The sequence below is a fragment of the Botrytis byssoidea genome (genome assembly GCF_014898295.1).
Source record: "Botrytis byssoidea strain MUCL 94 chromosome Unknown BBYS_012, whole genome shotgun sequence".
NCBI lineage: Eukaryota > Fungi > Ascomycota > Leotiomycetes > Helotiales > Sclerotiniaceae > Botrytis > Botrytis byssoidea.
The window spans coordinates 1,021,100-1,048,031 of NW_024065853.1; the positions used below are offsets into that span (position 1 = coordinate 1,021,100).

The 26,932-nt window shown below is 41.0% G+C and overlaps 12 protein-coding genes across 12 annotated transcripts; 5 read left to right on the forward strand and 7 right to left on the reverse strand.

The window, feature by feature from the left end:
- Positions 1 to 2,184: 2,184 nt before the first annotated feature.
- Positions 2,185 to 4,745, forward strand: EAE97_006718 (uncharacterized protein; the record flags this gene model as incomplete). Its single annotated transcript, XM_038877231.1, has 2 exons — positions 2,185 to 2,985; positions 3,033 to 4,745. 2 exons carry the CDS (start codon positions 2,185 to 2,187, stop codon positions 4,743 to 4,745), a joined length of 2,514 nt encoding a protein of 837 aa, XP_038732163.1.
- Positions 4,746 to 4,756: 11 nt separating this feature from the next.
- EAE97_006719 (uncharacterized protein) lies at positions 4,757 to 6,297 on the reverse strand. The gene is made up of 3 exons (XM_038877232.1): positions 6,156 to 6,297; positions 5,404 to 6,042; positions 4,757 to 5,326 (listed from the first exon to the last, which is right to left on the reverse strand). The coding sequence occupies exons 1-3, from the start codon at positions 6,206 to 6,208 to the stop codon at positions 5,008 to 5,010; spliced, it is 1,011 nt and encodes a 336-aa protein (XP_038732164.1). The 5' UTR covers positions 6,209 to 6,297; the 3' UTR covers positions 4,757 to 5,007.
- Positions 6,298 to 6,482: 185 nt separating this feature from the next.
- Positions 6,483 to 8,445, forward strand: EAE97_006720 (uncharacterized protein; the record flags this gene model as incomplete). The annotated part of the gene is made up of 4 exons (XM_038877233.1): positions 6,483 to 6,580; positions 6,774 to 7,245; positions 7,301 to 7,619; positions 7,673 to 8,445. 4 exons carry the CDS (start codon positions 6,483 to 6,485, stop codon positions 8,263 to 8,265), a joined length of 1,482 nt encoding a protein of 493 aa, XP_038732165.1. The 3' UTR covers positions 8,266 to 8,445.
- A 401-nt stretch (positions 8,446 to 8,846) lies between these two features.
- On the forward strand, positions 8,847 to 9,728 carry EAE97_006721 (uncharacterized protein; the record flags this gene model as incomplete). Its single annotated transcript, XM_038877234.1, has 1 exon — positions 8,847 to 9,728. The coding sequence occupies one exon, from the start codon at positions 8,847 to 8,849 to the stop codon at positions 9,726 to 9,728; it is 882 nt and encodes a 293-aa protein (XP_038732166.1).
- Positions 9,729 to 10,597: 869 nt separating this feature from the next.
- On the reverse strand, positions 10,598 to 11,182 carry EAE97_006722 (uncharacterized protein; the record flags this gene model as incomplete). Its single annotated transcript, XM_038877235.1, has 1 exon — positions 10,598 to 11,182. One exon carries the CDS (start codon positions 11,180 to 11,182, stop codon positions 10,598 to 10,600), a length of 585 nt encoding a protein of 194 aa, XP_038732167.1.
- A 1,264-nt stretch (positions 11,183 to 12,446) lies between these two features.
- Positions 12,447 to 13,193, reverse strand: EAE97_006723 (uncharacterized protein; the record flags this gene model as incomplete). The annotated part of the gene is made up of 4 exons (XM_038877236.1): positions 12,447 to 12,726; positions 12,827 to 12,943; positions 13,064 to 13,124; positions 13,181 to 13,193. The coding sequence occupies 4 exons, from the start codon at positions 13,191 to 13,193 to the stop codon at positions 12,447 to 12,449; spliced, it is 471 nt and encodes a 156-aa protein (XP_038732168.1).
- Positions 13,194 to 13,783: 590 nt separating this feature from the next.
- EAE97_006724 (uncharacterized protein) lies at positions 13,784 to 14,086 on the reverse strand (the record flags this gene model as incomplete). Its single annotated transcript, XM_038877237.1, has 1 exon — positions 13,784 to 14,086. One exon carries the CDS (start codon positions 14,084 to 14,086, stop codon positions 13,784 to 13,786), a length of 303 nt encoding a protein of 100 aa, XP_038732169.1.
- An 867-nt stretch (positions 14,087 to 14,953) lies between these two features.
- Positions 14,954 to 15,388, reverse strand: EAE97_006725 (uncharacterized protein; the record flags this gene model as incomplete). The annotated part of the gene is made up of 1 exon (XM_038877238.1): positions 14,954 to 15,388. The coding sequence occupies one exon, from the start codon at positions 15,386 to 15,388 to the stop codon at positions 14,954 to 14,956; it is 435 nt and encodes a 144-aa protein (XP_038732170.1).
- A 36-nt stretch (positions 15,389 to 15,424) lies between these two features.
- EAE97_006726 (uncharacterized protein) lies at positions 15,425 to 17,416 on the reverse strand (the record flags this gene model as incomplete). The annotated part of the gene is made up of 1 exon (XM_038877239.1): positions 15,425 to 17,416. The coding sequence occupies one exon, from the start codon at positions 17,414 to 17,416 to the stop codon at positions 15,425 to 15,427; it is 1,992 nt and encodes a 663-aa protein (XP_038732171.1).
- Positions 17,417 to 18,570: 1,154 nt separating this feature from the next.
- EAE97_006727 (uncharacterized protein) lies at positions 18,571 to 19,197 on the reverse strand (the record flags this gene model as incomplete). The annotated part of the gene is made up of 1 exon (XM_038877240.1): positions 18,571 to 19,197. The coding sequence occupies one exon, from the start codon at positions 19,195 to 19,197 to the stop codon at positions 18,571 to 18,573; it is 627 nt and encodes a 208-aa protein (XP_038732172.1).
- Positions 19,198 to 21,050: 1,853 nt separating this feature from the next.
- On the forward strand, positions 21,051 to 22,654 carry EAE97_006728 (uncharacterized protein; the record flags this gene model as incomplete). The annotated part of the gene is made up of 6 exons (XM_038877241.1): positions 21,051 to 21,120; positions 21,225 to 21,285; positions 21,346 to 21,374; positions 21,447 to 21,883; positions 21,938 to 22,211; positions 22,267 to 22,654. 6 exons carry the CDS (start codon positions 21,051 to 21,053, stop codon positions 22,440 to 22,442), a joined length of 1,047 nt encoding a protein of 348 aa, XP_038732173.1. The 3' UTR covers positions 22,443 to 22,654.
- Positions 22,655 to 23,210: 556 nt separating this feature from the next.
- On the forward strand, positions 23,211 to 24,971 carry EAE97_006729 (uncharacterized protein; the record flags this gene model as incomplete). The annotated part of the gene is made up of 1 exon (XM_038877242.1): positions 23,211 to 24,971. One exon carries the CDS (start codon positions 23,211 to 23,213, stop codon positions 24,969 to 24,971), a length of 1,761 nt encoding a protein of 586 aa, XP_038732174.1.
- Between the last annotated feature and the right edge of the window lie 1,961 nt (positions 24,972 to 26,932).

Genomic DNA, 26,932 nt, shown 5'->3' on the forward strand with positions numbered 1-26,932 from the left:
TAATATACTTAAAAAACTATTGATTTATAGCTTTTATATTTATTTAATATTAATATTTAATATTTACTTTTTCTTTAATTCTTAATATATTTATCAAAATATTTTAATTATTTTAAATTTATTTTATTATTTATTTATTTATTAGATATAGATTTAATAATTTATTCTATAAGAAAATTTGTTTTAATATATTAATTAAAGAAATAAACTTGTTTTTGAATTATTAGAAATTAAAGAATAATTTTATCTTTTTTATTTCTATATATTATTGCTATAGCTTATTCTTGATTATTTGATTATATTATTTTACTTTTATTATTTTGTTTAGTATTAGTTATTATTATTATTATATATATAATACTTATTATGAAGCTTGTTTTATCGAAATTATAGAAATCTCTATTCAAAATACTATATTTTGCTTGTATATTCATAATTAATTGAAATCATTTTTTAAAAAGTTTAAGATTTTTATAAAAAGCTTTTTGAAAGTTATAAATATAATTAAAATATATTTTTAATTCAATTTGATATTTTATAAATCAATATATCTAAAACTTTTTAATATATTTTGTATTTTTTAATTTGAGAATATTATTTACTATATTTTTCATATTTTTTAATTTAAATAGAAATTCTTTTAAATCTATATCAAATATATATTAAATAATTATCTTTTCTTTTAATTCTATAATTTTATAATTATTTACTCGAATTTCTATATAGAAAAGTAAATCTTTTATTTTATAGAAAAATATTATATATATTATATTATATAACTTAATAGCTTTATAAATATTAAGATTTTTATTTTTTTGAATAGTTTTAATAATTAAAAGTATTTGAGCTTCTTTTTTTATTGATTATATAATAAATAATTGATAAATTATATGTTGAAATTGAAGAGTATAAATTGAGGTAAAAGTGGTGTATTCAGTGATATGGTACACTCGGTGTTAAACCACGTTACTCAAAGCTTTTCAATTACTTTTCTATTTCGAAATTCAAGAATATAATTTGTTATATCTTTTATTTTTTTAAATTTAAATGAAAAACCTTTTGAATTTATATCAAAAATATATTGAATAATAATATCCTTTTCTAATTTTATAACTTTATATTAATTTGTTTGAATTTCAGTATATAAAATTAAACTATTTATTTTATAATATAATATTGTAAATAGTATATTATATATTTTAGTAGATTATTGTATACTAAGTTTTTTGTTTTTTTGAATAACTTTAATAGTTAGGAGTATTTGAGTTTCTTTAGTAGTTGATTCTATAATAATTGATTGATAAAATGTGTGTTGAATTGATGCATAAAAAATTGAGGTGAAAATGATTCACTTGATGATATAATCTACTTGATGATATATTACATTATATATTATATTATTTTTATTAAAACAATAAATACAAATCAATATTAAAATAAAACTTTATTCAAATTTCTATTTAGATATAAGAAAGTATAATTCGTTTCTATATAGAATTCAATAAATGTTCAAATTCAAATCATATGAGTTTTTATCTAATTATTAGCCGGGCTCTCTTTAAAAACAAGATTGAGTAGATACTGATATTTTCGATAATCCTTTCTAGATGTTGCCCAACCATGGTACTAACGTTTGAAATACTAAGTACCGAAAAATTGGTGGAAGGCACAGCTGAAATTGATGGAACAACCATTTAGCTCCCAGTGAATCATCATGTACTTCTTAATACATCCTCGGCGTGCTTTCAAAGGCAGCTGGAGATGATGCATTCGGATGTGATGTTTGTCGGTGTGGAACATGCAGTTTGATAAATTCCCGCCCCAAATTTAATATACACACTCAGTCACGACCTTGTGCTTATTAATCAATATTCAAGTTTCCAGATTTACTTGCGTCGGCGTGCTCCCATATTGTAAAGGCTCTTGTTCGAGAATAGGTTCATGTACAAGTTTTGATCGACGATTGATTATATATATTTTGGAACCTGAAATTCTCCTGCTTTAACGTGGCTTCCATGATCGATCGTTAATCCACAAAACCCTGATAAGGCATCGCGACCGAATTAGGTAGCAAGACCTTCTAGGAACATACTTCTCGGGCAATGAGATCACCAAGCACGACGCATATACGCAATCGATATTAATATTCACTGAAATTCCAATCACAAGGCTTGAAGAACAAAAATGCCTCCAAAGACCAGGGGGAGAGCAAAGGGGAAAGGCAAAGCTGCGGGTCAAAATGCAGTACCAGATGTATATCGTGATATGCTAGAAGAGGCCATACAGTCGCAGTTAGAAGTATCCGAAAGACCTTTGAAAAAACGGAGAGTTGGTTTACGAGATGCTGTAGTTACGGCATCAAAAGCAGGGCCTTCGAAACCTTCTGTGGCGGAGTCACGTGACGAAGCTGAAGATGATGAAGACGTCGAGTTTGAGGATGTCATAACGGCACCAACGAGTCTCAATGGTGAGAACCCAGAGGAGGATGAGAACGGGCCTCAGCAGACTGCATATAGAGATTCAGATGAAGAAACAGACGAGAGCGATGCAGATGTTGAAATTGACTGGGAAAATGTTAATTTTAACACCAAAGAGGATGAACCATCAGGAGATCTAGAATTAACCCTTACCAGACCAGCACCTCAGCGTCAAACTGCTACTCCCCGACGTAAGACTCTCACTCAAGGAGACAGAAATCTCCGATTGGAGATTCATAAATTGCATCTTTTATGTTTGTTGTCACATGTTCATAGAAGAAATGAATGGTGTAACGATTCTGAAGTTCAGGACTGTCTTAGACCGCTTTTGAATAGGAAAATGTTGTCATTCTTGAGGCCAAGAAAAGATCTATCGCAATTCAGTCAAGCTGAATCGTTGAAAAAAGGTTTGGATATGGTGGCTGTTTTGTGGAGGACAAAGTTTCAGATTACAAAGAGGGGATTGAGGCGGGCATTGTGGGCGGATAATGAGGACGATATCAAAAATGTGAGATTTTTTCTTGCTTCTTATTGAAAAATCTGACGTGTTTACAGTACAAATTGCCTGAAGATGCAGATGCTTCATATGAGAGGGCAGATTTTAGGACCGCGGCAACGGAATTAAAAGGCTCTAGAGACTCAGGAGCACAACTATTCTGTGCATTGTTACGAAGCGTAGATGTTGAAGCCCGCTTAGTGTGTTCTTTACAGCCCCTATCCTTCACTACCGGCGGCCCATCCATGCCCAAACCACCCAAGCCGAAAGTAAGACCAAGTATTCCGCCTCCACCCATACCCTCACCAGGACCCAGTAACTCAACCCTCCTCTCAAATCCACGCAGTCGTCTCGGACATCCAGGGGCCGCCGGCTACAATATTCCCACCATCAATCCTGCACCTCTACCGCCACCCACCCCAAAAGCAAAGCCCATCCGCGAATCTCCATTTCCAATCTTCTGGGTCGAAGTCCTCGATTTTGCTCACCAGAAATGGATTCCGATCGACCCCCTAGTCACAGAAACAATCTCTAAGCCCCGCTCCTTTGAGCCACCTCTCACAGATAAAGATAACGCGCTCTCTTACGTTCTAGCCTTTTCTTCTGATTCCTCCGCCCGAGACGTAACTCGTCGTTACGCCAAGGCTCCTAATTCCAAAACCCGCAAACAACGCATCGAATCCATGCACGGAGGACAAAAATGGTGGCACAAAGTCCTCTCCCACTATTCCCGGGGCTGGAAAACAGATGTAGAACAAATTGAAGATGGAGAATTGGCAGCATTAGAAGGAAGAGAACCTATGCCAAAGAACGTACAGGATTTTAAGGACCATCCTGTTTATGCACTTGAACGCCATTTACGAAGAAATGAAGTTATCGTTGCGGAAAGAGAAAGTGGAAAAGTAGCCACCGGGAATGCGAATGCAAGTGGAATCAAGAAATTGGAAAATGTTTATCGTAGGAAAGATGTCCATATATGCAAAAGTGCAGACGCATGGTATCGACTTGGCCACGAGGTCAAGATGGGCGAAGAACCCGTCAAAGTCGTACCATCTCGAAACCCACGAAAAAACGATTTTGCGGACGAAGAAGAAAGAGAAGAAAGAGCGGGAACAGCACTGTATACGCAACTACAAACAGAACTCTACATTCCACCCCCGATATTAAATGGTCGGGTGCCCAAAAACTCGTTCGGAAATATAGATGTATATGTACCATCTATGGTTCCGAAAGGGGGCGTTCATATCTCAGCACCGGAATCAGTATATGCGGCAAAGTTGCTGGGTATAGATTTTGCAGCCGCATTAACGGGATTTGAATTTAGAGGGAGACATGGCACGGCGGTTTTGAGGGGAATCGTGGTAGCAAAAGAGTATAAAGAGGCAGTAGAAGAAGTTGTGAGGGGATTTAGGGACGAGAGGGAGAGAGAAATAGAGGAGGAAAAGAGGGAAATAGTGTTGAGGCTTTGGAGGAAGTGGTTACTGGGGTTGAGAATTAAGGAAACGGTAGATGGGTATTTTGATGATGAGGAAGGGGAGGACGATGCTGAGGTTGATGAAGAGGACGGGGCTCATAATGAGGAAGAGGAAGCGGAACCCGAGATGGAGGATGGTGGGTTTGTGAGAGATGACGAGGATGATGATGGTGGGGAAGGGGGTGGTTTCTTAAGAGAAGATGAGAATATGGAGAGTGATGATAGTAGCGAGTTGAGCGATACGTATACAGATGATGAATATGACGATGATATGGGCGGTGGATTTATTCCAGAATGAGATTGTATATAGAGCAAGTATGATAAATTATAGATTCATTACTTTTGTCTAACCATCTTACAATTTCGGATTACAATCCATATTTTCTCCTAACAAATTCCACCTCGAGTGAAAGAAGTTCGGTGAATCTAGCAGGGGCTTCATAACCACAACTGCTGCGATACAAACGATTCCAAAGAAACCGTAGGCTAACTTAGGCATTTCATAATTAACTTACTACGGTCGGCCTTGTGTTCCAACCCCGGGATCCATCGCTCTCACGCTACTCCTTAACCCCCATAACCCAAGTCATATATCCCGTGGGCCATGTATGTCTCTCCCTCCCACTCAACACCTTCCACCCATTGGTATCACCGCCACTCTTCTTCATCAATGCCTCTACTTCACTTGCACTCCTGGTCCTTACAGAACTTATGATTCCATCAAACACTAGCACGAAAGGGATAATTGGTATAACATATGTGAAGAATAGATGACCAGGAGAGCGCCAGAAGTAGAAGGGAGTAATTCCGAGCATCATTATGCCCATTGCGAACATGGTTATCAAGGAGGAAATAGTGCGTTCTTGGAGCTCGAATATACTGCACCCATGTGTTAGAAATTTTGGCAAAAACAATGGGGAAAAAGAGGATTGATAGGAAAGCAGGGGGAAACATACCCAAAACCATCCGCAGTCTCCACCGTGTTCTTCAATATATCGCCTCCCAATTCATCGCCGAAATGATGAAAAGCCAAATTATACAATCGAAAAACTTTAGTCTCGCCATGTACACCATTTGTCTCACCGTTGACATTCTTCAACAGATCTCTCGGCGCATTTGCTGCATCGACAGGTTCAGGTATAAAATTGAGATTCTCGCTGCGTTTCGATGCTTCTGTCCAATCGGGTATATGAGGATGTAAATCCGTTAAAACAAATTGTACTTTCCCATATCCATCATCACCATTAACAGGACGTGGTGAGCGCAGAGCGAGTCCGTCTATCTGATTTTTTGGCGTAGCTGCGACTTCGGCATATGAGACTTCATGGTTTGCGATTGATGTGGTCGAGGCATTGGTGGTAGAAGTAGAGGAGTGATTCAAATGTGCATTCATGTACACTTCGATATAAGGAGTGGGACCCCCGGCTCCGGCACAGAAATCGACATAAGTATAGGATGTGACGTCGTTGGAGAGCACTCGAGAGAGGGTTGTGGCGACTAATTGGGCAGGGGAGGAGGGTTGGATGATGGGGACGCGGAAGGTCCAGCAGAGGGTTAGACAAGATTGAACCTTTAAACGGAGGTATTGGGGAAACCTGCAAAGAGCTGTTAGTTGTAACAAGAGGTGGTATGACGGCGAAGGATCAATGAAAGATGGGAGAAGTGTGGAGCTTGGAGAGCTTGTCTTGAGCTGCAAGGGCTAATATACCAGGGTTGATCATTGATCTCAAATAAATGAAGTCGTGGACAAATGAGCACCATTTTTCCTCTGTTATTCCTCGTATCTCCAATTGAATGACAATATATATCTCAAGGTCGAAGATTAATGCCGTGGATTGAGGATGTCGAGTTGTAGCAAATGAATGATGAATGATGTCGTATCCCAGGTATGAAACATGAAGCATTATCTCTTATCCTTACAACGCTAGTTCTAGCCTAAAACTAGGGTTCCTTCATTCCATTATTATGCATATTGCATCACCACATTTTTCACGTTCATGATTCTTTGTTCGATGTCGTACGGACTTGCAGGAGAATGTTCATCTCGATAATTATATCAATTTTCATTGCGGTCTGTTTGGGGAGTTCTTTGTTTAAAGGTTCGGAGATTAGGAGGAATGGAAAGAGATTGAGGTAAGTGAACGCGAATTTGGCACGAAATCACGAGGTTGCTTTTTTTTTTCAAAAGAGATGATCCCACATAACATTGCAATCTTGTACTAGTGTACATTCATTTGTTCTTCGTGTTGGCACCTGGCATCTCTCACGAGAGTGTTTATGTCAAAGTCCTTTCCCCGCTCACCTATCAGACTAATCAAGTGTCCAGACGACCACCAAATACATTGCCATTAGTTGGAAATGGTATCCTATTTCTCCAAGCTCGTCACAAGCTCTTTTCCTGGTTCGTTGAGTGCGAGCGCAAGTTTGGATGGGAAACATTCGAAATTTCAGTTCCTTCATTACCACCCGGTGTTGTGATAAATGATCCGAAGAATCTCGAGTACGTTCTGAAGAATGAAGGCATTTTTGCAAAAGGGGACTTCTTCAAGAGCAGATCTTGGGATTTATTTGGCAATGGAATTATCAATGCTGATGGGGATCTATGGAAAGTGCAGCGAAAAGCTGGCTTGAATTTTCTTAATGCTTCAAATCTGAAAGTTCTCACCGATGTTGCACTTCCAAAATATGTAGAGGAGACTCTGGCACAGCTAAGAATTGCAGAAAATGGCAAGACTATCGATTTAGAGGCTGTGTTTCATGAATTGACTACGAAGCTTATGGGTCGAATGGCATACGATGTAAGGACTGGAATTTTCAGAATGTGACTATGAGACTTTTCACTGACAGAGTTAGATGGACATGCGTTCAGGTGATCCATTCTCGTTAGCCTTCGAATACGCATCCGGAGCCACCGGAGAAAGGTTCCAGAATCCTCTTTGGCCTGTCACTGAGATGGTATTTGGTGGTCGTTTTAGATCATCAACAGCAAAAGTCAAAGCCTTTGGTACTGAGATTGTGTCGAATGCTGTTAGGGCTCGACAAGAGAAGTCTCAGGTGAACAGCAAGCAAAACTCCTTGGATTCTATTTCCGGCAGTTTAATCAATTCTCTATTGGAATCGATTGACGACCATCAAATGGTAGCAGATGCAGCCTTAAATTATCTTTCCGCTGGTACGTATCACATCGAATGGCCATGTGTCCATTTCTCAGCTGATGATGGCTAGGCCGTGATACTACTGCACAAGCTTTGACGTGGACATTTTATCTTCTAATGCGTCACCCAAGAGTCATGGACAGTGTACGTCAAGAAGCAGCCTATCTTACCAAAGAAATTCCCGGCAGACAGTCAACAAGATATAAGCCCACAACTGTCCCGTATATTATGGCTGTTTTCTATGAAGCACTGAGACTTTATCCACCGGTGCCATTCGAAATCAAGCAATGCGAGCAAGCGACTACACTACCGGATGGAACCTTTCTTCCCAAACACGCGGTGCTGGTTTGGTGTCCATGGGCGATGAACAGGTCAAGGTCGATCTGGGGTGAGGATGCTGATGATTTTAGACCTGAGAGATGGCTAGACGACGGCGTCATAATTTCGAAATCTGCTTTTGAGTATCCAGTATTCAATGGGGGACCACGAACTTGTCTAGGAAAGAAAATGGCAGAAGCTGTGGCTGCTCAGGTAATTGCAACATTGGTTGTCAATTTTAACATTTCGTTGATCGACCGTAAAGAGAGAATTAGTAGAAATAGTCTTACTTTGCCCATGGAGGGTGGGCTGCCGTGTAAAGTGAGTATAATTTTCTCTGCATGAATCATAATTCCAGTCGCAGAGCCCTGACTGTTGAATTGTGGAAACAATCTTTTCGGTGTCTTATTGGCAACGCTAGTTCAACCTCGATTCTGAACCATGGATGTCCCAATCCGGGCTGAATAATGTTATGCGGTGTTTGAGCTAATTCTATTTAATTCCCGAGTTTGTGATATCTTGTGCAATATTTCGACATTCGAAGCTCTACTCCTTCTCATTGATTAAGCCCTGTGAATACGAATAAGTATTCGAGAAAGACCTGAGTTCGCCGGAGAAGTGTAATCAAGGATGCACTAAATTTGTTGTTCCTTCCTTTGTTCGGCAAATCAACCAATCAGATACGCGTTTATAACCAAGTCGTCAGCGTCCTGTAAGCAAATGACAAAGACAAAAGAATGGAACTCCGCGGCCGCTTTCAGACTTCACAAACTCTGGCCAGTATATTCTCTCCATATTGATATAATTCAGACATGGGTTGCGGAATGTACCCCGCAATTCTGAAGACGGACCTGTATATATGTTGAGACATGAGCCACTTAATTGATCTTCATCTGCTTGATATAATCACGCATCGATACTCAACCATGACTGCCGTACAGCTCAAAACTATCAATGCCGATGGCGTCGACATATTCTACAGAGAAGCCGGGCTCTCTGATGCCCCAACACTCCTTCTCCTCCACGGCTTCCCTAGCTCGTCTCATCAATACCGCAATCTAATTCCTCTTCTATCTAAGAAATATCACATCTTAGCTCCAGACGTCCCTGGATTTGGGTTTACTTCAGTTCCAGAAAGCCTCAATTACAAGTACACATTTGATGCTTTAACCACTTCCATCGAGTCTTTCTTACGTGAACTAAAAGTTCAGAAATACTCAATCTACCTCTTCAACTATGGCGGTCCAATTGGATTACGTCTTGCGATCCGTCAACCAGACGCCATACAATCAATAATCTCCCAGAATGGCAACGCATATACCGAAGGACTCGGTGGTTTCTGGGCTCCTCTTGAACAGATGTGGGCAACCAAAACACCTGAAGAACTCGCCTCATCCAGAGAACCCTTGAAAGGAGTCATTTCATTAGATTTCACCAAATGGCAATACGTTACCGGAACCCCAGAAGCTAATCTTAAAAAAATTGCACCAGAGTCTTATACCTTGGACTATGCTCTGATGTCCCGTCCTGGAAACACGGAAATCCAACTTGATCTTTTCTACGATTATCGTACGAATATTGAGTTGTATCCGGAGTTTCAGAAATTCTTCAGAGACTCAAATGTACCTATTCTAGCGGTTTGGGGAAAGAATGATGAGATTTTTGTTCCAGCTGGGGCAGAGGGATTCAAGAAGGATAGTAAGAATGTAGTGGTGGAGTATTTGGATGCGGGACATTTTGCTTTGGAGACTAATGTTGACGAGATTGCGGATGCAATTTTGAGATTTAAGCAGAAATTTGGGCTTTGAGATGTTTTAGTCGGATCCTCAGATGGAAATTAGTGCTTAAATTAGAGGAATGTCTCAAATTGTTTGAAACAATCGGGTTCTAATTTTTTTTTTTTGAGAATTCATTATATCGGCTGAACTGGAAAATGACTAGTGACTTTACCCATTTCATAGGACATATCTTGCATTGCCTTTCAGATCCTGTATTTCTTCTGTCTAAAATCTTCTCTCAAGCTATCCCACCACGATTTCCTATTCTTGTTATGGAGGCGTTCAAATTTTTTACTTCTCCACATTTCTCAGTGCGATAGGATCACATAGGATGGGTCCGGTAAGTATATATTCGCGAAGTGAGTGTTGTTCAAGTGACAGGCAAGGAAGAATCTTGCTCTATTGCGTCATGCATTGTCCATACAATATTTACAGCATTACGGTTAGGTTGTCTTCACATCTCTTTCATGATGTTGTGAGATCAAGTGTGAAAAGTCTTTCGGGTCAACTTTGAATTTGTTGACAAGTAATCATCTGGTTACAATGAGCACTTCATAATCAATGAGTACTTTATGATTGATAAGTATTTTATAATTAATACGCATTTTATAATCAATGAGTACTTCATAATTAATTAGCACTTCATAATAAATGAACCTTTCGATATCATTCAGTAGTGTATAATAGGTCCAATGTATTGCTTGATATTGTGTATATTGCTATTCTGTGCTCAGACCTACGAAGTAATTTAATACTCGTGCATTTAAAAAGTGGCCCGATCAATATCAATGTAAGAATATATGTGCCCTCTTCCACTATGACGTGATCATTGTTCGATATCATCAGAGACTATTATATATTTCAACAGACATCGAATCTGTCATTAGAGGACGATTTCCTTAACTATACTTCGAAACTGGACCGAACTCCCCATGTCTCTTTCTCTTGATCTGAGACGGCTCTACTCCATATCTCTTAGAAAATCCCCGTCGTGATATCTCATAAGCTTCTCTTTTGGCCGCCTCGAAACCCTCCGCAAATTGATTCGTAGCTCCTCTTTCAGAAACAATGGTTGTGTTTTGAAGATCCCGTATTTGCACTAGTTCTGATGCATCTTGTTGAAAATAGTCCTCGAAGAGCGTCGTTCTAATATCACACTCATGATTCCTCAGTTGTTCCATGCGATCATCCAGCTTCTCAAACCTCAAACGAGAAACGTTCTTTTGAAGTTTATATACTTTATACCGAAAAACGATAACGTATACAAAACTTAAGATTCCCGATACAACTAAAACAACGAGAGCGGTGATTGGTACAGAAGCTCGCCAGGGCTCGTCGATGTCGGTAGTACCGCAGGTATTATCATCCTTACTTGTAGAATTTTGTGGTGGGCAAATGGCTGTGGGAAGCGAGGCCAGAGAATGAATGGGTGACGATGAAGTAGGGTTCAGACTCGCGGTATGAGAGGAAGATGTGAGATACATATTTCTTTTTGATGCTCAATTTCTGAGGTCCGTTGTAGGTGTACTGAAACAGATTTTAATGTGAAGAAGATTGAAGTTGAGATTAGAGTATAGAACTTCGTAAGGATTTTTTAATGCAAAACGACTTTTGAATTCTGAAAAGATTTAAAAGATTTAAAAGATTTAAAAGATTTAAAAGATTTAAAAGATTAGATAGTTAATACAACATTCAAATATTATTTTGGGTCGAAAAACCCATAGGAAGTGGAGATTAGAGTCAATCTTCGAGGTTTTTATAGGCGAATAATCGAAAGGGATACGATTTTATGATTGAATTGAGAATCAAATGTCAGACTTGAATTTTTCAAGCCAAATTTAAACTTTTAGTTCATCCTCTAGATGAGTTAACTCCAGGCAGTGCTAAGTCTACTAAAATATTTCGTGACATATCTTCTATGGTTGAAGTTTAGACCGATTCCACGCCGGAGAGCAACCCAGATTAATTAAATCCCCCAAGACCTTAATGGTGTCCTAGAAGTTCACCAAGCGTATACTTCTATATAAATTGTTGTACACCTTGTCTTTATGAAAGTACAAATCACTTGCCTTCTCATTATCGCTCATTCACATCTTTCGGGTTCAATTTGTTGATCTAGTACTAACGAAGTTTCTTTAATCACAACTCCCCCTTTAATTGATGCGCAGGTAAAGCGGATGATAAATTTAAGACAAAAGATCCTTGAACATTCTGGTGTAGGAGAAGATGGAGGAGTAAGTGTAACTAAGATGTATGACGTGCCTAGCGTCATTATCAACACCCCAGAGATGACGCAAAGGGCTGTTGTTACTCAAAGCCTGATCATTGGGAGATCTTAATCAAATCTAAAATGAAATTGACGAATAAGGTTATTTCCGCTGAAAACTATCACTAGGATACGGCAAAGTTTTAAATGTTGGTGACACACTTAGACAATCTAAACTGGAATCTCAGGTAATCCGTCTTTAGACTTAACTCGTCGAAAATTTGTTCGATGGAATATTATCGCAGAGACTTCCTGTTGGTCTCTAGGTGAAAAGCTATTCAAACCACCCGACTCACTTCCGCTATACTGTTGACTCTCATCTCTGGCTCACGTGAGCTTCCAATAGTAGTGCCAGCTTCAGTAATCTCACTGCCACCACCTTCTGTCTCGCTTCCCGTAGTAGCATCAATCTGACCTTCATCATTCTCACCCCCTTTTTCATCCGATTTCTTAGCGTTCCTCTTCCGAACCCATCTCAACAATCATGTAAATCCTAAAATTGCCGCCAGCCCCCCTCCAAGTCCCAGTCCAAACCCTAGTCCATTCTGCACATCTTGGGAAAGCCCCTTTTTTGGCTCTCTCACATAGTAGGACTGACATCTAAATTCTCGGCTTTCGTATTCTGGTGAGTTATAACCATACTGCGCTGCGAATATTGTGGAAGTGTGATCAAAGACTGCACGCAGAGACGTGCAGTCGAAAGGGCGATATGTTTGTACTCGAAGTGATTCTTTTAGATATTGAAGAGCTGGGAGGGAGAGGCTAGAATTTTCTTAGATTCTTGAAATGAATAAGGTAAGAAGAGGGGTGATAAAGTGGGCAATTTGTGAATCTAATAGGGAAACAATAAAAAATCACATACGAGGAAACTTGACCTTGGACCAATATATCCGTAGCATTGACCAGCCTGGGAAAACTTACATTCCCATTCACTGCCGCAGAGATTGAACTCACATTTGCCAAAAGTGGCATATGAAGACTATTCAGATTGTCAGTATCAGATTCGAGGATTCACTGTAAACTTCCTCAAAGTATCTCCAACTCCATCAAAATGACAGGAGGTGATCTATCTTTTACATCAATATCCGTTGATCAACACGCCACCCATACTGCACTCATCAGAAAGCCTGACTCCCAGCCCTGAGGCACGGTATTCATTCCTGTTATCGAAATCTTAGAACCACAGGGCCCATAAAAGATAAAAACAGGCACCGACCTTCCACTTGCATAATGAAAACAAAACTTCCCACCCTTTCTTCTAGATGTTCTAAAGTTGACTTAATAGTGCAACAGCAAACCAAACAATTAGACTGTGCCTCTTCCTTCCCTTTCGAAAGCCAATCATCCGTTCTCGCTTGATTGAAAATGTGGGTGTCATCGAAAATGAAACGATTCTTGGCAAATGAAATGGTGGCTGTGCTAATTGAGCTGACTGTTATTTTTTTGATCACCTAGTATGAAACATATGGGATGAAATTTATTAGATAACTTGTTAGTGGGGGCTAAGGAAAAGAGCCATGTGTGAAATGTGGTATTTTCCGTTAGCGGAGCAAATGGCTGGTAGAATTTTTCTATATTCCAAATCGGTCGAGGCGTTAGAACTCAGCTTCATATGGCTCTGGGAGACTGCCTGTGGACACACATGCTTTCAAGCTAGTTATTCTACCAGTTGTTATCTCGGCTTTCCCGTTGTCTCGTTTAAACACCGACAATGAAATGTCGAATTCGTTTGATACACTTAGGGAGGTCCAGTGCGAGAGCTTCAGCAAAAGCCCCAAAAAAAGCCTCGAGTAAGGTTCAACCAACGCTTTTGGAAGTATTATATGCGTACTAGCGCCCGCGTTGTTTTATAGCTCTTGTACCAATCATCTGACAGCTCTGGTAAAAGTGGTAGAGTAACAGAACGAGGCTCACTTTGAGCACTGCCCACGATATAACTTTGATATTTCTTAGTCAGAGAATGAAGTCTAGCTTTACCATCCTCTGGACTCGTAGAAAGAGTACTCCCAGGAAAGGCGTCGTCTGATTTCAGACTCTGTGCACATGTCTCGCACAATAAATCATTCTCTGTACTAGCAGTGATTCCGTCACGTCCAGAATATTCCTGTCGCCTCGAGTCCATGGCTATATCAAGCTCCTTGTCTCAGCTAGTTGAAAATGAAGCATACTTCTTGCATGGAAGTCTTGTGCCCAAAAATGAGGGGTAATGCAACATATAGTTATCAGTCAGTAGACGACAATTCCACTCTCTGGCTCTCTGTGGCGCTTATGGAGCGTCATCCACCGGCCTGAAGATGCGCGCTATTCTTCCATCTCGGAAGCTTCTTTCTTAGGGAATTGATCGGTAGAAAACAGGATATGTGGAATAATTTCGCGGAGATAGCTTATTGGTAGCCTTGTGATCGGAAACCCGACATCAGATATTCAAATAGAATTACACATTGAAGGCACTCAGCTTTCAATAGCATGTAATGCAAGTAACTCCAGGTCAAAAAGATATCGAATATTCATATCGATTGTCTGATTTGATATTGAACATCGACGAGAGAGTATATCTTCGATGTCCCGCTTTCTCGTTCAGTAAACCCCACCCCCACCCCCCAAAGCCCTTACCTAATATGGCAACTTGACTAATCCAGCACGTGTGAGTCTCGTGATTGAATTCGACTTTGGTACCCAACATGATGAATGATTTATTCTCTACAAGTTTTGAATATCTTTCATCTTCCATCATCTGAACAACCAAAAAGTGGACTTTTGTTCAATTGTATGATTTATTATTTATATAAGTTCAAAAGATACGAGTACATTTTATGCCCCTCGAATCACAAGCTTATAGATCGGGGGGGTTCGTTTCTTTTAGCCTTCTATTGTACCCGATCATATCAAGAATGTATTTGTACAATTATACATTTTCCCCCTTCAGACTATATTCTTCACCTTATTCATTTAAACCAATCATCAAAAATCCCCAACCAATCTCCCATCGCTATCTCCCCCTTCTTCTCGATATCCTCCCCCCATGTTGTTCAGTATCAGAGCTTCCTGGTCGTCGTCCCTCTAATGCACTTGGCCTTCCTCTTTTTGTAACCACGTTTATATCTCCTGCACGAGCCCGTTCCGGATATCTTCTCTCTTGCTTGTTTCTGGTTTCGCTTCCTCCATGACGACGGACATATCCACCAACTTTTGTATTTTCCCGTGATTTTTGATCCTTAGATATCCTTCCTCCCGCTCGTCCCTCTCCGATGTTTAATTTGCTTTCGGATGAGCCGGTGTGGTTTCTTAGTTCACGTCTCCGAATACCATCGTTAGGTACTTTCATTGGATTTGCTCCTTTCTCTCCAACCCTCAATCTCTCACCCGAACTCAAATATCCTTTCTTCCCCCCTCTTTCCCTCTCCCTCTCTCTCCTCGCTCTCATCGCAGCAGCCAATCTCAACCCTTGTTGCTTTTTTCTCTATCTGTATGTTTCTTTTCTCCCTCTCCTATCTCTTCCACTACTGTCCCCACGTTTATACCTCTTCTCCATATCTGCTTCGAGTCGTCTTATTTCCTCTTCCAGTTCTTCCTCCTCCACTTCTGCTTTGAGTCGTCTTATTTTTGCTCTCAGTTTTTCCTCCAATTCTGCCTTGAGTAGTCTCACCTTCTCTCTCAGTTCTTCTTCCTCTCCTACTTCCGCATCTTCCTGTCCGGTTCCCGCTGTCGAATTCTCACAAATATCAATATCGTCGCCCTGCTCCGTCTCTGCCTCTGTCTTCTCTTTCAAGTCCTTCTCCTTCTCCTTATCTTCCTTGTTGTTCGCTTCCACTTCCACATTGACATCCATTTCCATTTCCATTTCCTCAACATCCCCATTCCCCTCAACTCCCAGATCCCCATGTCCCCTACTCAATTTCTCCCCTTCCAAATTTCCCACACCAGACGAATCATTATCTGTCTCCCCAGAACCCAAACTCAAACTCAAACCTGACCCCACCATAGGCGTAACCGGCGGCGTAACCACAATTCTCGGCACTCCACTCTCTTGTTCCTCAAAATCCCGCAACGCGAACCCCAACTTAAATTCAAAACCCCTCTTCCCCTTCACACTCGGTGAAAACGGCGGCGTAGAAAGCTGATTACTTACCGGACTCAACGGTGCACTCTGTGGTAGCGGCGGTGGAAAATTAAGTCCAAATGCTACTTGCAACGCTTTTTTATTCGGACTATCAACAGGCCACACACAAAATACAACCTTCCGAATCCTTTTCCGTCGTATAGCGCCGAAAATAGGATGACGTAAGAAATCCCTCACAGTGCCGACAGCAATACGAGCAGCGAGACGATGGGGGAAAGATTTGTGGCCTGTGGAGATGGCGGGAAAGGCGATAGTTATACCTGTTGGCTTTGGGGAGGTTTGTGGGATATGATACTTCGAAGGGCCGTGAGAAAGTGAAGGAACGGATGTGGATGATGGGAGGTGTATGGACGGAATTGATGTAATGGGCGAGTAAGATGTGTTTGCTGGAATAGATGGAGACGGAATAGGCGAAACACCAAACGTGTCTAAACTCACATCCCTCGGACTCGCTAGACTCGCTGGACTACTCATACTTCCCGCCATATTAACTGTACCAAAACCTCTTATTCCTATTTTCCTTGATATCTCCGGCATATTCTCCCCCTCTACTGACATATCCTCATCAGTACCTGGCTCTGTATCCGCCATAATCTTATCTTCTGCTGCACTCGTGGAGGATACTAGATTCCCATGCATTCTTTCTACTTGATTGTTTGAAACACCTTCCTTCTCCTCCTCCCTCTCCGCAATCCCCATCGCCTCCACCAGCGCCCCCCGATAACAATTAACCAACAATTGTTTCACCAACGGCGTACTATACGCCTTATCCGCAAAATCCGGCGCATGAGTATGAATAATAAATTTCGGTCTCTCATTTCCCTCCCTCATTTCCCCTTTCCCATATCTTTTCCCTTCATCAATCTTCACTGCCGCAGCATCACCCAACCCAAAACTTCCACTTACTCCACACGCCCCAGCATACAATCCTTCCTTCCAATTCTGTTCTCTCCACTTTGCTAATTCCTCTCCGGCGGTTTTATCAATCAGACCTGGAAGACTTATCTGCGGTGTTGCGGTATTTATCCCCATCCCCATACCCATCCTGGAAGGCAAATCCACAAGCCCAGAATCCGCAACCCCAGCCATCGAACCCTTCGCGCGCATAAGCGAATACGTAGACGGGGATTGAGAAATCGGGTTTACGATCGCGGTGCAGGGGTAGGAGAGGAGGGACACGAGACGCAGTTCGAGTGGGACGAGGGGGTCGGAGGAGGAGGAGAGGAGGAGGCCTTGGGAGAGGGGGAGGGGGGTTGAAGTTGAGGGTATGGGTTTGGAGGGGGAGGGAAAGGGGGATTTTATGATGAAGGGGTTAGGGGTTTGTGAGGTCATTTTTGTTTCTTGAGTGGGTTGGAGTGTTTGGGTGTGGGTAGTGGGTTGAATGGGATAAGATAGAATAGAAAGTGTAAAATATATAGCAAAGAACAATATACCATCAACTCCAAAGATCAAACGACATATTTCGTATCCCTTAGAAAAATATTCATGAAATAACAGAATACTGCTTGCTATACTCTACCCAACATCTTCCTTTCAATCAAAGCACCACCCACATACACGCAGCGATCAGTAGTGTACACATTCCCATCCATCCCAGCACCACTCTTTCAACCCCCCCCCCTATCAAATCACCCTCTTTCATCCATTCTTTGTACCCAAATCCCTACAGCTAGCAAAACCAACACTAGTGGCACATAGCAACAAAGACGCATTTCTGACACGCGGAGAGATGATGGGTGGAACCGGATGGAATTGGGACAAAGATTTATCTTGGCGTTTGGGGGTTTTAATGGTGTGGTGTGGTATGGTATGGGATGTAACTGGAAATGAGTGTGAGGAATTGCGGGGGATTGGGGAGAAGAATGATGACCACGGTGAAGGGTATTTTTTGAAGGATATCTAAAATCAAACTAATGATTTTGGATTTGGATTGTGCGGACTGGGGTGTAGATTTGAGAGGACTAGATCTGTGACTGATATTTTAATACCTTGCGAAATAACGTAATGGTGATTTTTTATTCAATTAAGAAAGATCAATCATCAATATCAGTATACCACGATTCAGCGGAACGAGCCGTGAGCTCCTACAAGCGAAATCGCATCAGCAAGAAACACTATTGAATATGATACAAGATTAATTATATGTTTGACAGTCGATATATATTGAAAAAAAAGTATACCAGAATCGAATGTTGTGGTATCAAAACTCCAATCCCCTTACACCAATCCTTTGATGAATAATCCGTACAATCCAAGTGCTGATGTCCTGATTCCCATTTTATGCACAGTGTCCATTTATTCCATTATACCCAACCCAATTATTGTTTGATATTTATTTTTGCTCCGTCGAATAACATCGATCGATGACTGTAACGATTTTTCCATGATCGTCTTGCGACGCGATGGTAAATTGTCGCAAAGTGGTCGGAATTCGATTGAGTGGCCTCTCCCCTATCCCACACCCACATCCGTCAATCGCGCTGGATTTATCGTTCCGCGGTGCTCAACACCAAGCCATCCAATGCACCCTCTAACCATTTTCCCAATTCCTCTGCCTGTCTTCTCATACTGCTGATCCCCACTCCACCTCCTCTCGCACTCCTCAAACTCGCCGTCTCGCTCCCTTCTCCACTCCTGATAACTTCCCTCTCGTGGCCTCCTTCTGGTGACGCTGGTTGCGATATCGAAATCATCCCTTCCCTTTGAATCTGCGGTGTGGTGGTTCCTGATACTCCGGGTGCTGGTCCGATCGCGACAAATAATAATCCACAAGCTAATAGTCGTATCACCATGATGCCCAATTCCATTTGTATCAGTATACTCTTCGTTTCTCGAGATTTGGGAGTGCGACCATTGGACGCTTCGCCATTGGGAGGGAGCGCATCCGATACGGTTTGCGCCGGGAAAGGTGAGTAGAGTGTCCAGAGTGAGAGGGCGAGAGTACCTTGATGACGCAGTACCGAGGCCGGAGAACTGGAAGAGGTACTGAGAAGCTTGCCGGTGGGTGTCAGCAGCATTAGTGTATGGAGATGTGGCGATATGTTGTTCTGTAGGAAGGTGGACATTCTTTTGCTCAGGAGCATGGTTTGACTTTGTGGTGGATGGGACGTCATGGTTATTATTTGATTTGATCTGGTTATATCTTGTTCTGTTGAATGAGATATCATTAGTAAAGATTTCTCGTATAAGATTGATTGTCTTTGTAGAGATTGAAAATATCAATTGGAACAACTAAGGAGAATACATACAATATTATGAATCAGCTACAGTGAAAGTAATTGATTGAGCAACAATAGGATAATAATGATAAAAAGAAGTGAATTGCAATTCCAAGCTGATAAGAGGTTGTTCAATGGCTCGGCATGGGCGGGGAAGGTCTGAGTAGTTTATAGCTGTAGCTTAAAAATTATTTCGAGGATGATCTCGGTAAAGTTTAGACCATGAAGGGTAAAGGGTGTAACCAGAAATGACTGGAGAGATTTCATGGTTACAACGTCGAATTCATATTCGTGGTAATAAGAGGGTGATGAACTGATTCTTTTCACAGAAAAAAGTTGGAGTTTGTGAATCCTGAAACTTATTTGTAATTAAATATAGACTCATATAAAAATGTCAGAACCAAGTTTAGCACCATGGATTCTATGGACAGACATTTGATCTCATACTTTCGGAAGCACATCTTATACATATCTATATGAAACGATCTAATAAGAATAATATCAAACAATAGAGAATATCTACACATTTGAAGAAGCTAATCTGCCTCCACGGCAGTGGCCCCCGGAGGGCCAGCGGAGCGTCATTTCCATTCATTAATCGGTTTGATTATGGGGACAAGCCCCCAAACCCCCATAGCTCGCTGCGCTCGAGTATATACGTCATGAGGATCAAATTGGCCATAGATTTTCACTTGTAGAGGTTGTATGAAGAGTTGAATAGACATATTACTATGCACTTAATATTGTGAGGCATACATACTAAACAGTCTACTAGATAGTACTAAAATATGTCCGTCACGTTTAGCATCCACAAATCGATAATCGATGATTTCTCTGTCTACTATAAATATCCAAGTACTTTTCTCTACTCAGGTTTTCAATTATTCTACTGAGATCTTTAATATATGAAGCTTTCAATATATAACATTAGTTATCTTAGTATTTAATAATCTTCCCTTCTTCACAAGATCCATAAATAGTTCACAAACTCTCGACAGTATCAATTCCGACGGTAATTACCACAAGCACAGACAGACATCATCGACATCGACATTGGCAAATATGACGATTCTTGAAAATTGGATGGAAAGTTATACACCCGAAACCCCTTCCTTACATTATCTCATTTTTCCATTGGCATTTTATTTTTCATGGATGTATGCTTTCAAAGAGATCGTGGAGTTTATAGTTGGAGAGCTTAGCGACCTCATTAACTTTTTCGAAGAATTGCTCTTTTATTAATAGGGTTGAAGGAGGGGATAACTTTTATATGAGCTCGAGGCTTGGGTGACGGTATGGACCGGAATATCTTTGCGTAGGTTTGAGTAAGCGTATGAGACGCTCATCATCTACCTAGGTAGGTATACATGCTGGAGATATACATACTGGAGATATACATACTGGAGATATACACACTGGAGGTATACATACTTGAGTGTGTGTAGGTAATCGTTTGATACGACTATTTCAACTCATGCAAAAGATATCCTATTCACTCTGATATACAAAGTACTCGGTACCGAAATACTCTCTACATAGCTTTTCATCGGACAAGATCTCATTTGCTTAGAAATATTATATTGGACCTTTCACAATCCTCCCCACGTCATAATGACCTAGACTAGCCGAAAAGAGGGGCGTGGGAACTGGTGGAACATCATTATTGTCAAAGTATTTTTGTACCCCTCATCAATATAACTTGTTGCTATCCATTCACAACAACGTCAACTATTTTCGCATTCCATTCTATGTACACTTTTCGCAATTTAAGCAGACTCATCAAACCAAGTTATTTACAACAAAGTATTGTAGATTCAGGTACGTTCTCCATAGCTATATCGAGGAAATATCAATCAGCTCTATCACATCACTCCTATCAATCCTACCTTGTACAGTTTGCTAATACTCAACCACCTTTACAGCAAGTAGATCATACGCAACAATGGCTACCAATACAAACACCTATAAGTTTAATCACTCGATGTACGAACCCAAAAATACATAAACATCTTTTTTGATTGGATGATACTAATCCGCCAAAAGGATTCGAGTCAAAGATCCAAAGGAATCTGGTAAGTTTGTACCTCAAATATATGCCCTCAACATATGCACTCACTAGCGGTAATATCTAACAACTTATCCAGTCAAATTCTACGAACACTTGGGCATGAAAATGATTCGCAAGATTGAACAACCTGAAGCTAAATTCGACCTTTATTTTATGGGTTACGATTCCCCCAAAGCTCTCTCACACGGAAACCATTTCAGCGATCGCGAAGGATTAATCGAATTGACGCACAACTATGGAACTGAGAACGATGCCGATTATAAAATCTCAAATGGAAACACCGAACCCCACAAAGGTTTTGGGCATACCTGCATATCTGTCGACAATCTTCAAGCGGCTTGTCAGCGAATCGAAGATGCCGGATATAAATTTCAAAAGAAATTATCCGATGGACGTATGAAGCATATTGCGTTTGCACTGGATCCAGATAATTATTGGGTTGAGATCGTTGGACAAAAACCTATTGAAGAGACTGAGAGCATCAAAACTACTGATACCGAGACATATCGAATGGTAATCTCTTCTTTCCTCTACAAAATGATATCTAGGTAACTAACAAAATTGTAGAACCACACTATGATTCGTGTCAAGGATAAAGAAAAGTCGTTGAAGTTCTACCAAGAAATCATGGGAATGTCACTCATGCGAACAGCTGAAAACCCAGGTGCTAACTTCAATCTCTATTTCCTTGGGTATCCTGGAGAACAGGGTCTTCCTACATCATCAGCCACATCCAATCGTGAAGGTTTGTTGGAATTGACCTGGAATTACGGTACAGAGAAAGAAGAAAACTTCAAATATCACAACGGTAATGATGAGCCACAAGGCTTTGGTCACATCTGTAAGTCATACAATGATTTCTTCTTCGCATATGGGCTAGACTAATCTTACGATAGGCGTGTCAGTGGATAATTTAGATGCAGCATGCGAGAGGTTTGAGAAGATGGGCGTTAATTGGAAGAAGAGATTGACTGACGGTCGTATGAAACACGTGGCATTCGTTCTTGATCCTGACAATTATTGGATTGAGGTTATTCAAAATGAGAAACTGAAGGAGAGAGCTAATTGGTAAAGTTTTGAGTGGGATACCCGAGTAGATTACAGGATTGGGGGCATATCAATACCTAGGTACTTGTATCGTGCATCATGGGAAGTTGAAGCTATTAAATTCTGTAATTTTGTCATAGAATTTATTAGGGTGATCAATTTTGGCCTCTTTTTTCTCCCAAGTAGAGCTTGCATAGTGCATTGTAGCAAATTGAAGCTATCATACATTATCAACCACAGAGACCGAATAAGCACAAATTCTATCGTTTCATGTGACTTCTTTTACTTCTGTGACATCTTCTTTTTATCAATAATGATTAGAATTTAAATGGACAAGGTAAGGTTCCTTGGATGGTTGGGTTCTCATCGACATTCCGCATAACGTACATTAGTGTAATGCGGGGTTCAATTGCGGGGTGGGGGGTTCCGTGTCATCTCATCCATCTCGTCAGATCTCAGAAAGTTTCATGAACGAATTGGAGTTGATCTTCATTTGGGGTGGTGCTACCTAGTATACAAAAGTTCACCCTTTCCTGTTCCTGTGGGCTATTCTTGTTGATGTTTTTAATTCACTTCTTCCTTACTTCTTGCTGACTTCTTGACTTCTCAATTCTCTTTCATACTGACTTTAAACAAACAAAAAAAGAGTACCAAGTGCAAGGTACAAATTCTCTACGATTACTCAACAAAAGTTTCTGTGCAATATCTCAGGTAGTCATTACACGCACAATCTTCGAGAAGCTCTGAAGTTGTTCTTTAATTAAGCTCGAAAAAGAACATAACACACTTCACAATGGCACCATCAGCATTACCAAGTCTTGACAATACCCTTCCCGAATCCTCAAATCGTCCCAAGATTCTCATTCCAGAAAAGGTATCAGTCGATGGACTAGCTCTCCTAGGTAATGCATTCGAAATCCATCAACCTAAAAACCTATCACCTGCAGACCTTCTAGAAATAATTCCTCACTACTCTGCACTCATCATTCGCTCAGAAACAAAAGTTACAGCTGATATTCTCGCTGCTGCGAAAAATCTCAAGGTGGTAGCGAGAGCAGGAGTTGGTGTGGATAATATTGATGTGGAAGCTGCGACGAAAGATGGAATTATCGTGGTTAATTCTCCGAGTGGAAATATTGCGGCAGCGGCTGAGCATACGATTGCGCTCTTGATGGCGGTCGCGAGAAACGTACCGGCTGGGGATAGGTCGTTGAGGAATGGAGGGTGGGAGAGAGGAAAACTTGTAGGGACGGAAGTTGGAGGGAAGATTTTGGGGGTGGTGGGACTGGGAAAGGTCGGATTGAAGGTTGCGAGGATGGCGGTGGGATTGGGAATGAAGGTTTGGGCGTTGGATCCGTATGCTAGTCCTCAGATTGCGGAGGCGAATGATGTGCTTCTTGTGAAAGATCTGGAAGAGTTGTTGCCGGTGGTGGATTTTTTGACGATTCATACCCCGCTTATTGCTAGTACATTGGATTTAATCGGGAAAGAGGAATTGTCGAAGATGAAGAAAACTGCAAAGGTTCTCAATGTAGCGAGAGGGGGAGTCTACAATGAACAAGCTCTTCTTGATGCTCTTAACGATGGTATCATCGCAGGAGCAGGTCTCGACGTCTTTACATCCGAACCTCCTACTCCTTCCTCCCCCGCTCAAAAACTCACTCAACATCCCAAAGTCGTCGCGACTCCTCATCTCGGCGCCTCGACAATCGAAGCTCAAGAATCGGTTTCGGTGGATGTGTGTACGCAAGTTCGTGCTATTCTTTGTGGAGGTCTCCCTACATCTGCTGTCAATGCACCTCTTATTCTCCCTGAAGAATATAAAAAACTCCAACCGTTTGTCAAATTGATGGAGAAGATGGGAGGATTGTATACGCAACATTATCGTGGAAAGGGCGTGGGAGGCAAAAAATTCGAAGTGATTTATGAAGGAGAACTTGCGGGAATAGCTAATACGCGACCGCTTTTCGCCGCGTTGGTAAAGGGATTGGTGGGGAGTATTAGTGAACGCGGAGGAAGAGATGTGAATATTGTGAATGCGAGTTTGCTGGCGAAGGAAAGGGGAATCGTGATTAGTGAGACGCATGTTAGTGAGAGTAAGTATTTAGTTTATGCGAGTTTGGTGACGTTGAAGGTTGAGGGTGGGGGTAGGATTGCGGGAGATGGCAATGGCAATGGCAATGGAAACGGACATCAGATAATTAGTGGTTATGTAAGTGATCAGGGAATTTTCATTAGTAGACTTGATCGCTTCAGTACGAGTTTTGCTCCCGAGGGAACGTTGTGTTTGCTAAGGAATAATGATGAGCCTGGGAAGATTGGAGTGGTGGGAGGGATTCTGGGAAGAGCGGGGATTAATGTGAGGTTTATGAGTGTAGCGGCTTTGGACAAGAAGGGGAGAAAGAGTGGAAGTGGGAGTGAGGGAATGCAGGGAGAGGAAATCAAAAATGAGGCGTTGATGATATTGGGAATTGATGGGGTGGTGGGGAGGGAGGTGGAAGAGGAGTTGAAAAGAGAAGAGGGGATTTTCGATGTGGGGATTGTTTGTTTGTAGGAGGATGACATAGGGGGAGGATCTAGGAGAAGACTGTGAAGTGTGAGAGAGGGGGCAATAACGTTTGGAAAGAAATTGGCATCTGAAAGTATGATGGAAATCGGAACGGATCAATAGGCGGGGAGTAAAATGCGGAGTCCTTTTTCCAATAGCATTATAGCATCTTTTATTATCATAGCAAATCAGGTTCAAGATATTATAACTGATGATCAGAGTTTTATATGTTCATACTCGAATGAAGATGTGGGGGTAAGATAACTTCTGATATAGTGTACATCCAATTTCTAATTCGTACCTATCTATACCCAGGTATACACATCTACTAAACATTCATAACCTACTAAAACTCTGATATCTGCAAATCTCTACCTTCACTCTTCTACTTCCCTGCATCCCCATCTCATCTCACCCCATCCATCCACCCCAACTTTTCTCATCATACCCACACACTAAAACCTAGATATCCAATCCATTCACAACTTCTCCTTCCTCACTCACTTTCCACTTGCCTTGTAATATACCGTATAAACATTCGTCTGTCTAAACCACCTTGAATAATTCTCCATCTCGTTCGCTCATTGAATATACCTAGAAAGCTCCCTAATAGTCAGCTCTTACAAACAACCTCCTAGTTCCTAATCAACCAAAGAAAACGATTCTCCCCTTGTCTTTTTCCATAGATAATCTTATTTCACCCAATTTTCAAGATGCAGTTATATATAAATTGGACATTGTTGAATTCAGTGAAACCGATGTGATTCAGTGATATAAGGTTAATTTATGCCAAAATAGTAAGTAAGACTTACAATACTTTTGGACGGGGACAATAGCTTTCAACGACTAGGAACTAGGAGGTCGCTTACAAGAGCAGACTAGTAGTGTAAATGAATGGATGGATCAATATGGGTAGGTGGGTAAGTGGGTAGATTGATAGGTGATTGGTTCGGTGAATGATCAGGTGGATATATAAACCCCCGAACCCCCAGAATAAGAACTCTACAAACATGAGAGTTTGGCCGAAGAGTTCGACATCAGAAGAATCTGCGATCTTGCACTCGTTGCAGTGGGATGTTCAGTATGCTGTTTGTTTTCTGGGAAGTGATGTACTTTGTGGGTTTTGGGGTCGCTTTGATGAGGGGTTTGGGGTTTGGGTATTTTGATGGGGGGTTTGGTTTTTGTTATTTTCCTGTTTTCCTTTAGGGATGGGGAAGAGGTTGATGGGATAGGGGGTTGTTGAGGGAAACGGAACTGGTTTGGTGATGTGTATTTTATTCTGTTCTATTATATGGTTGTTTTTTGTTGATATTACGCGTTTTGGTTCTTGTCGTTATTGTCATTTTTAATATCATTATCACCATAAAAAAATATAATCTCATAAATATATAATCTCCATCGCCTTCTTGGCCGAAAACTTTACCATTCCATCTGGCGCGAAGAATGGGAGAGATGTTCATTCACTTGTATTTGCTGTCTATAGTGTATTTCGTGGCTTGGGCTGCATACAAAGAGGAAGTATTCTCACCATAATATCGTGTAGTACCCCCCATTATCTGCTTATGGAGAGAATGGATAGAGGGGGAGAGGGGTTCATATGAGGTTGTGATGAAGGATTGACTGAGGGGAATGAGAGGGGGAGGAGTTGATGGATATCAGTCTATGACCCCGCACATATGACTCATTCACAGTGTGGAATTTCTTGATCAATTTCCTTGAGTGATAGTTCCTGAGATCTGTATGGTTGTTGATTTGGAGAAGTTTGGGGTATTGATTATTGATGGTGGATGGTGGATATATTCACTCACTTCAAACTTCGGAAAGCTTTAGAGAAAAGAGGTTGGCGGACTAGGCAGGAAGGGCTGGACTATCCATATAAGAATTGACTGATGGTTCATTTCATTCACCCAACATCAAGGCCCCTTCAGTTACATTGTGCCGTGATGGTCGCTAGTTTCTCGCACCCC

Bases quoted from the DNA above. Each gene is read 5' to 3' on its own strand.
- EAE97_006719 (XM_038877232.1), bottom strand. From the start codon at position 6,208: ATGGTGCTCATTTGTCCACGACTTCATTTATTTGAGATCAATGATCAA. The intron at 6,043-6,155 runs GTATATTAGCCC...AGCTCTTTGCAG, and splicing joins GAGATCAATGATCAACCCTG to GTTTCCCCAATACCTCCGTT. The intron at 5,327-5,403 runs GTATGTTTCCCC...ACATGGGTGCAG, and splicing joins GAGACTGCGGATGGTTTTGG to TATATTCGAGCTCCAAGAAC.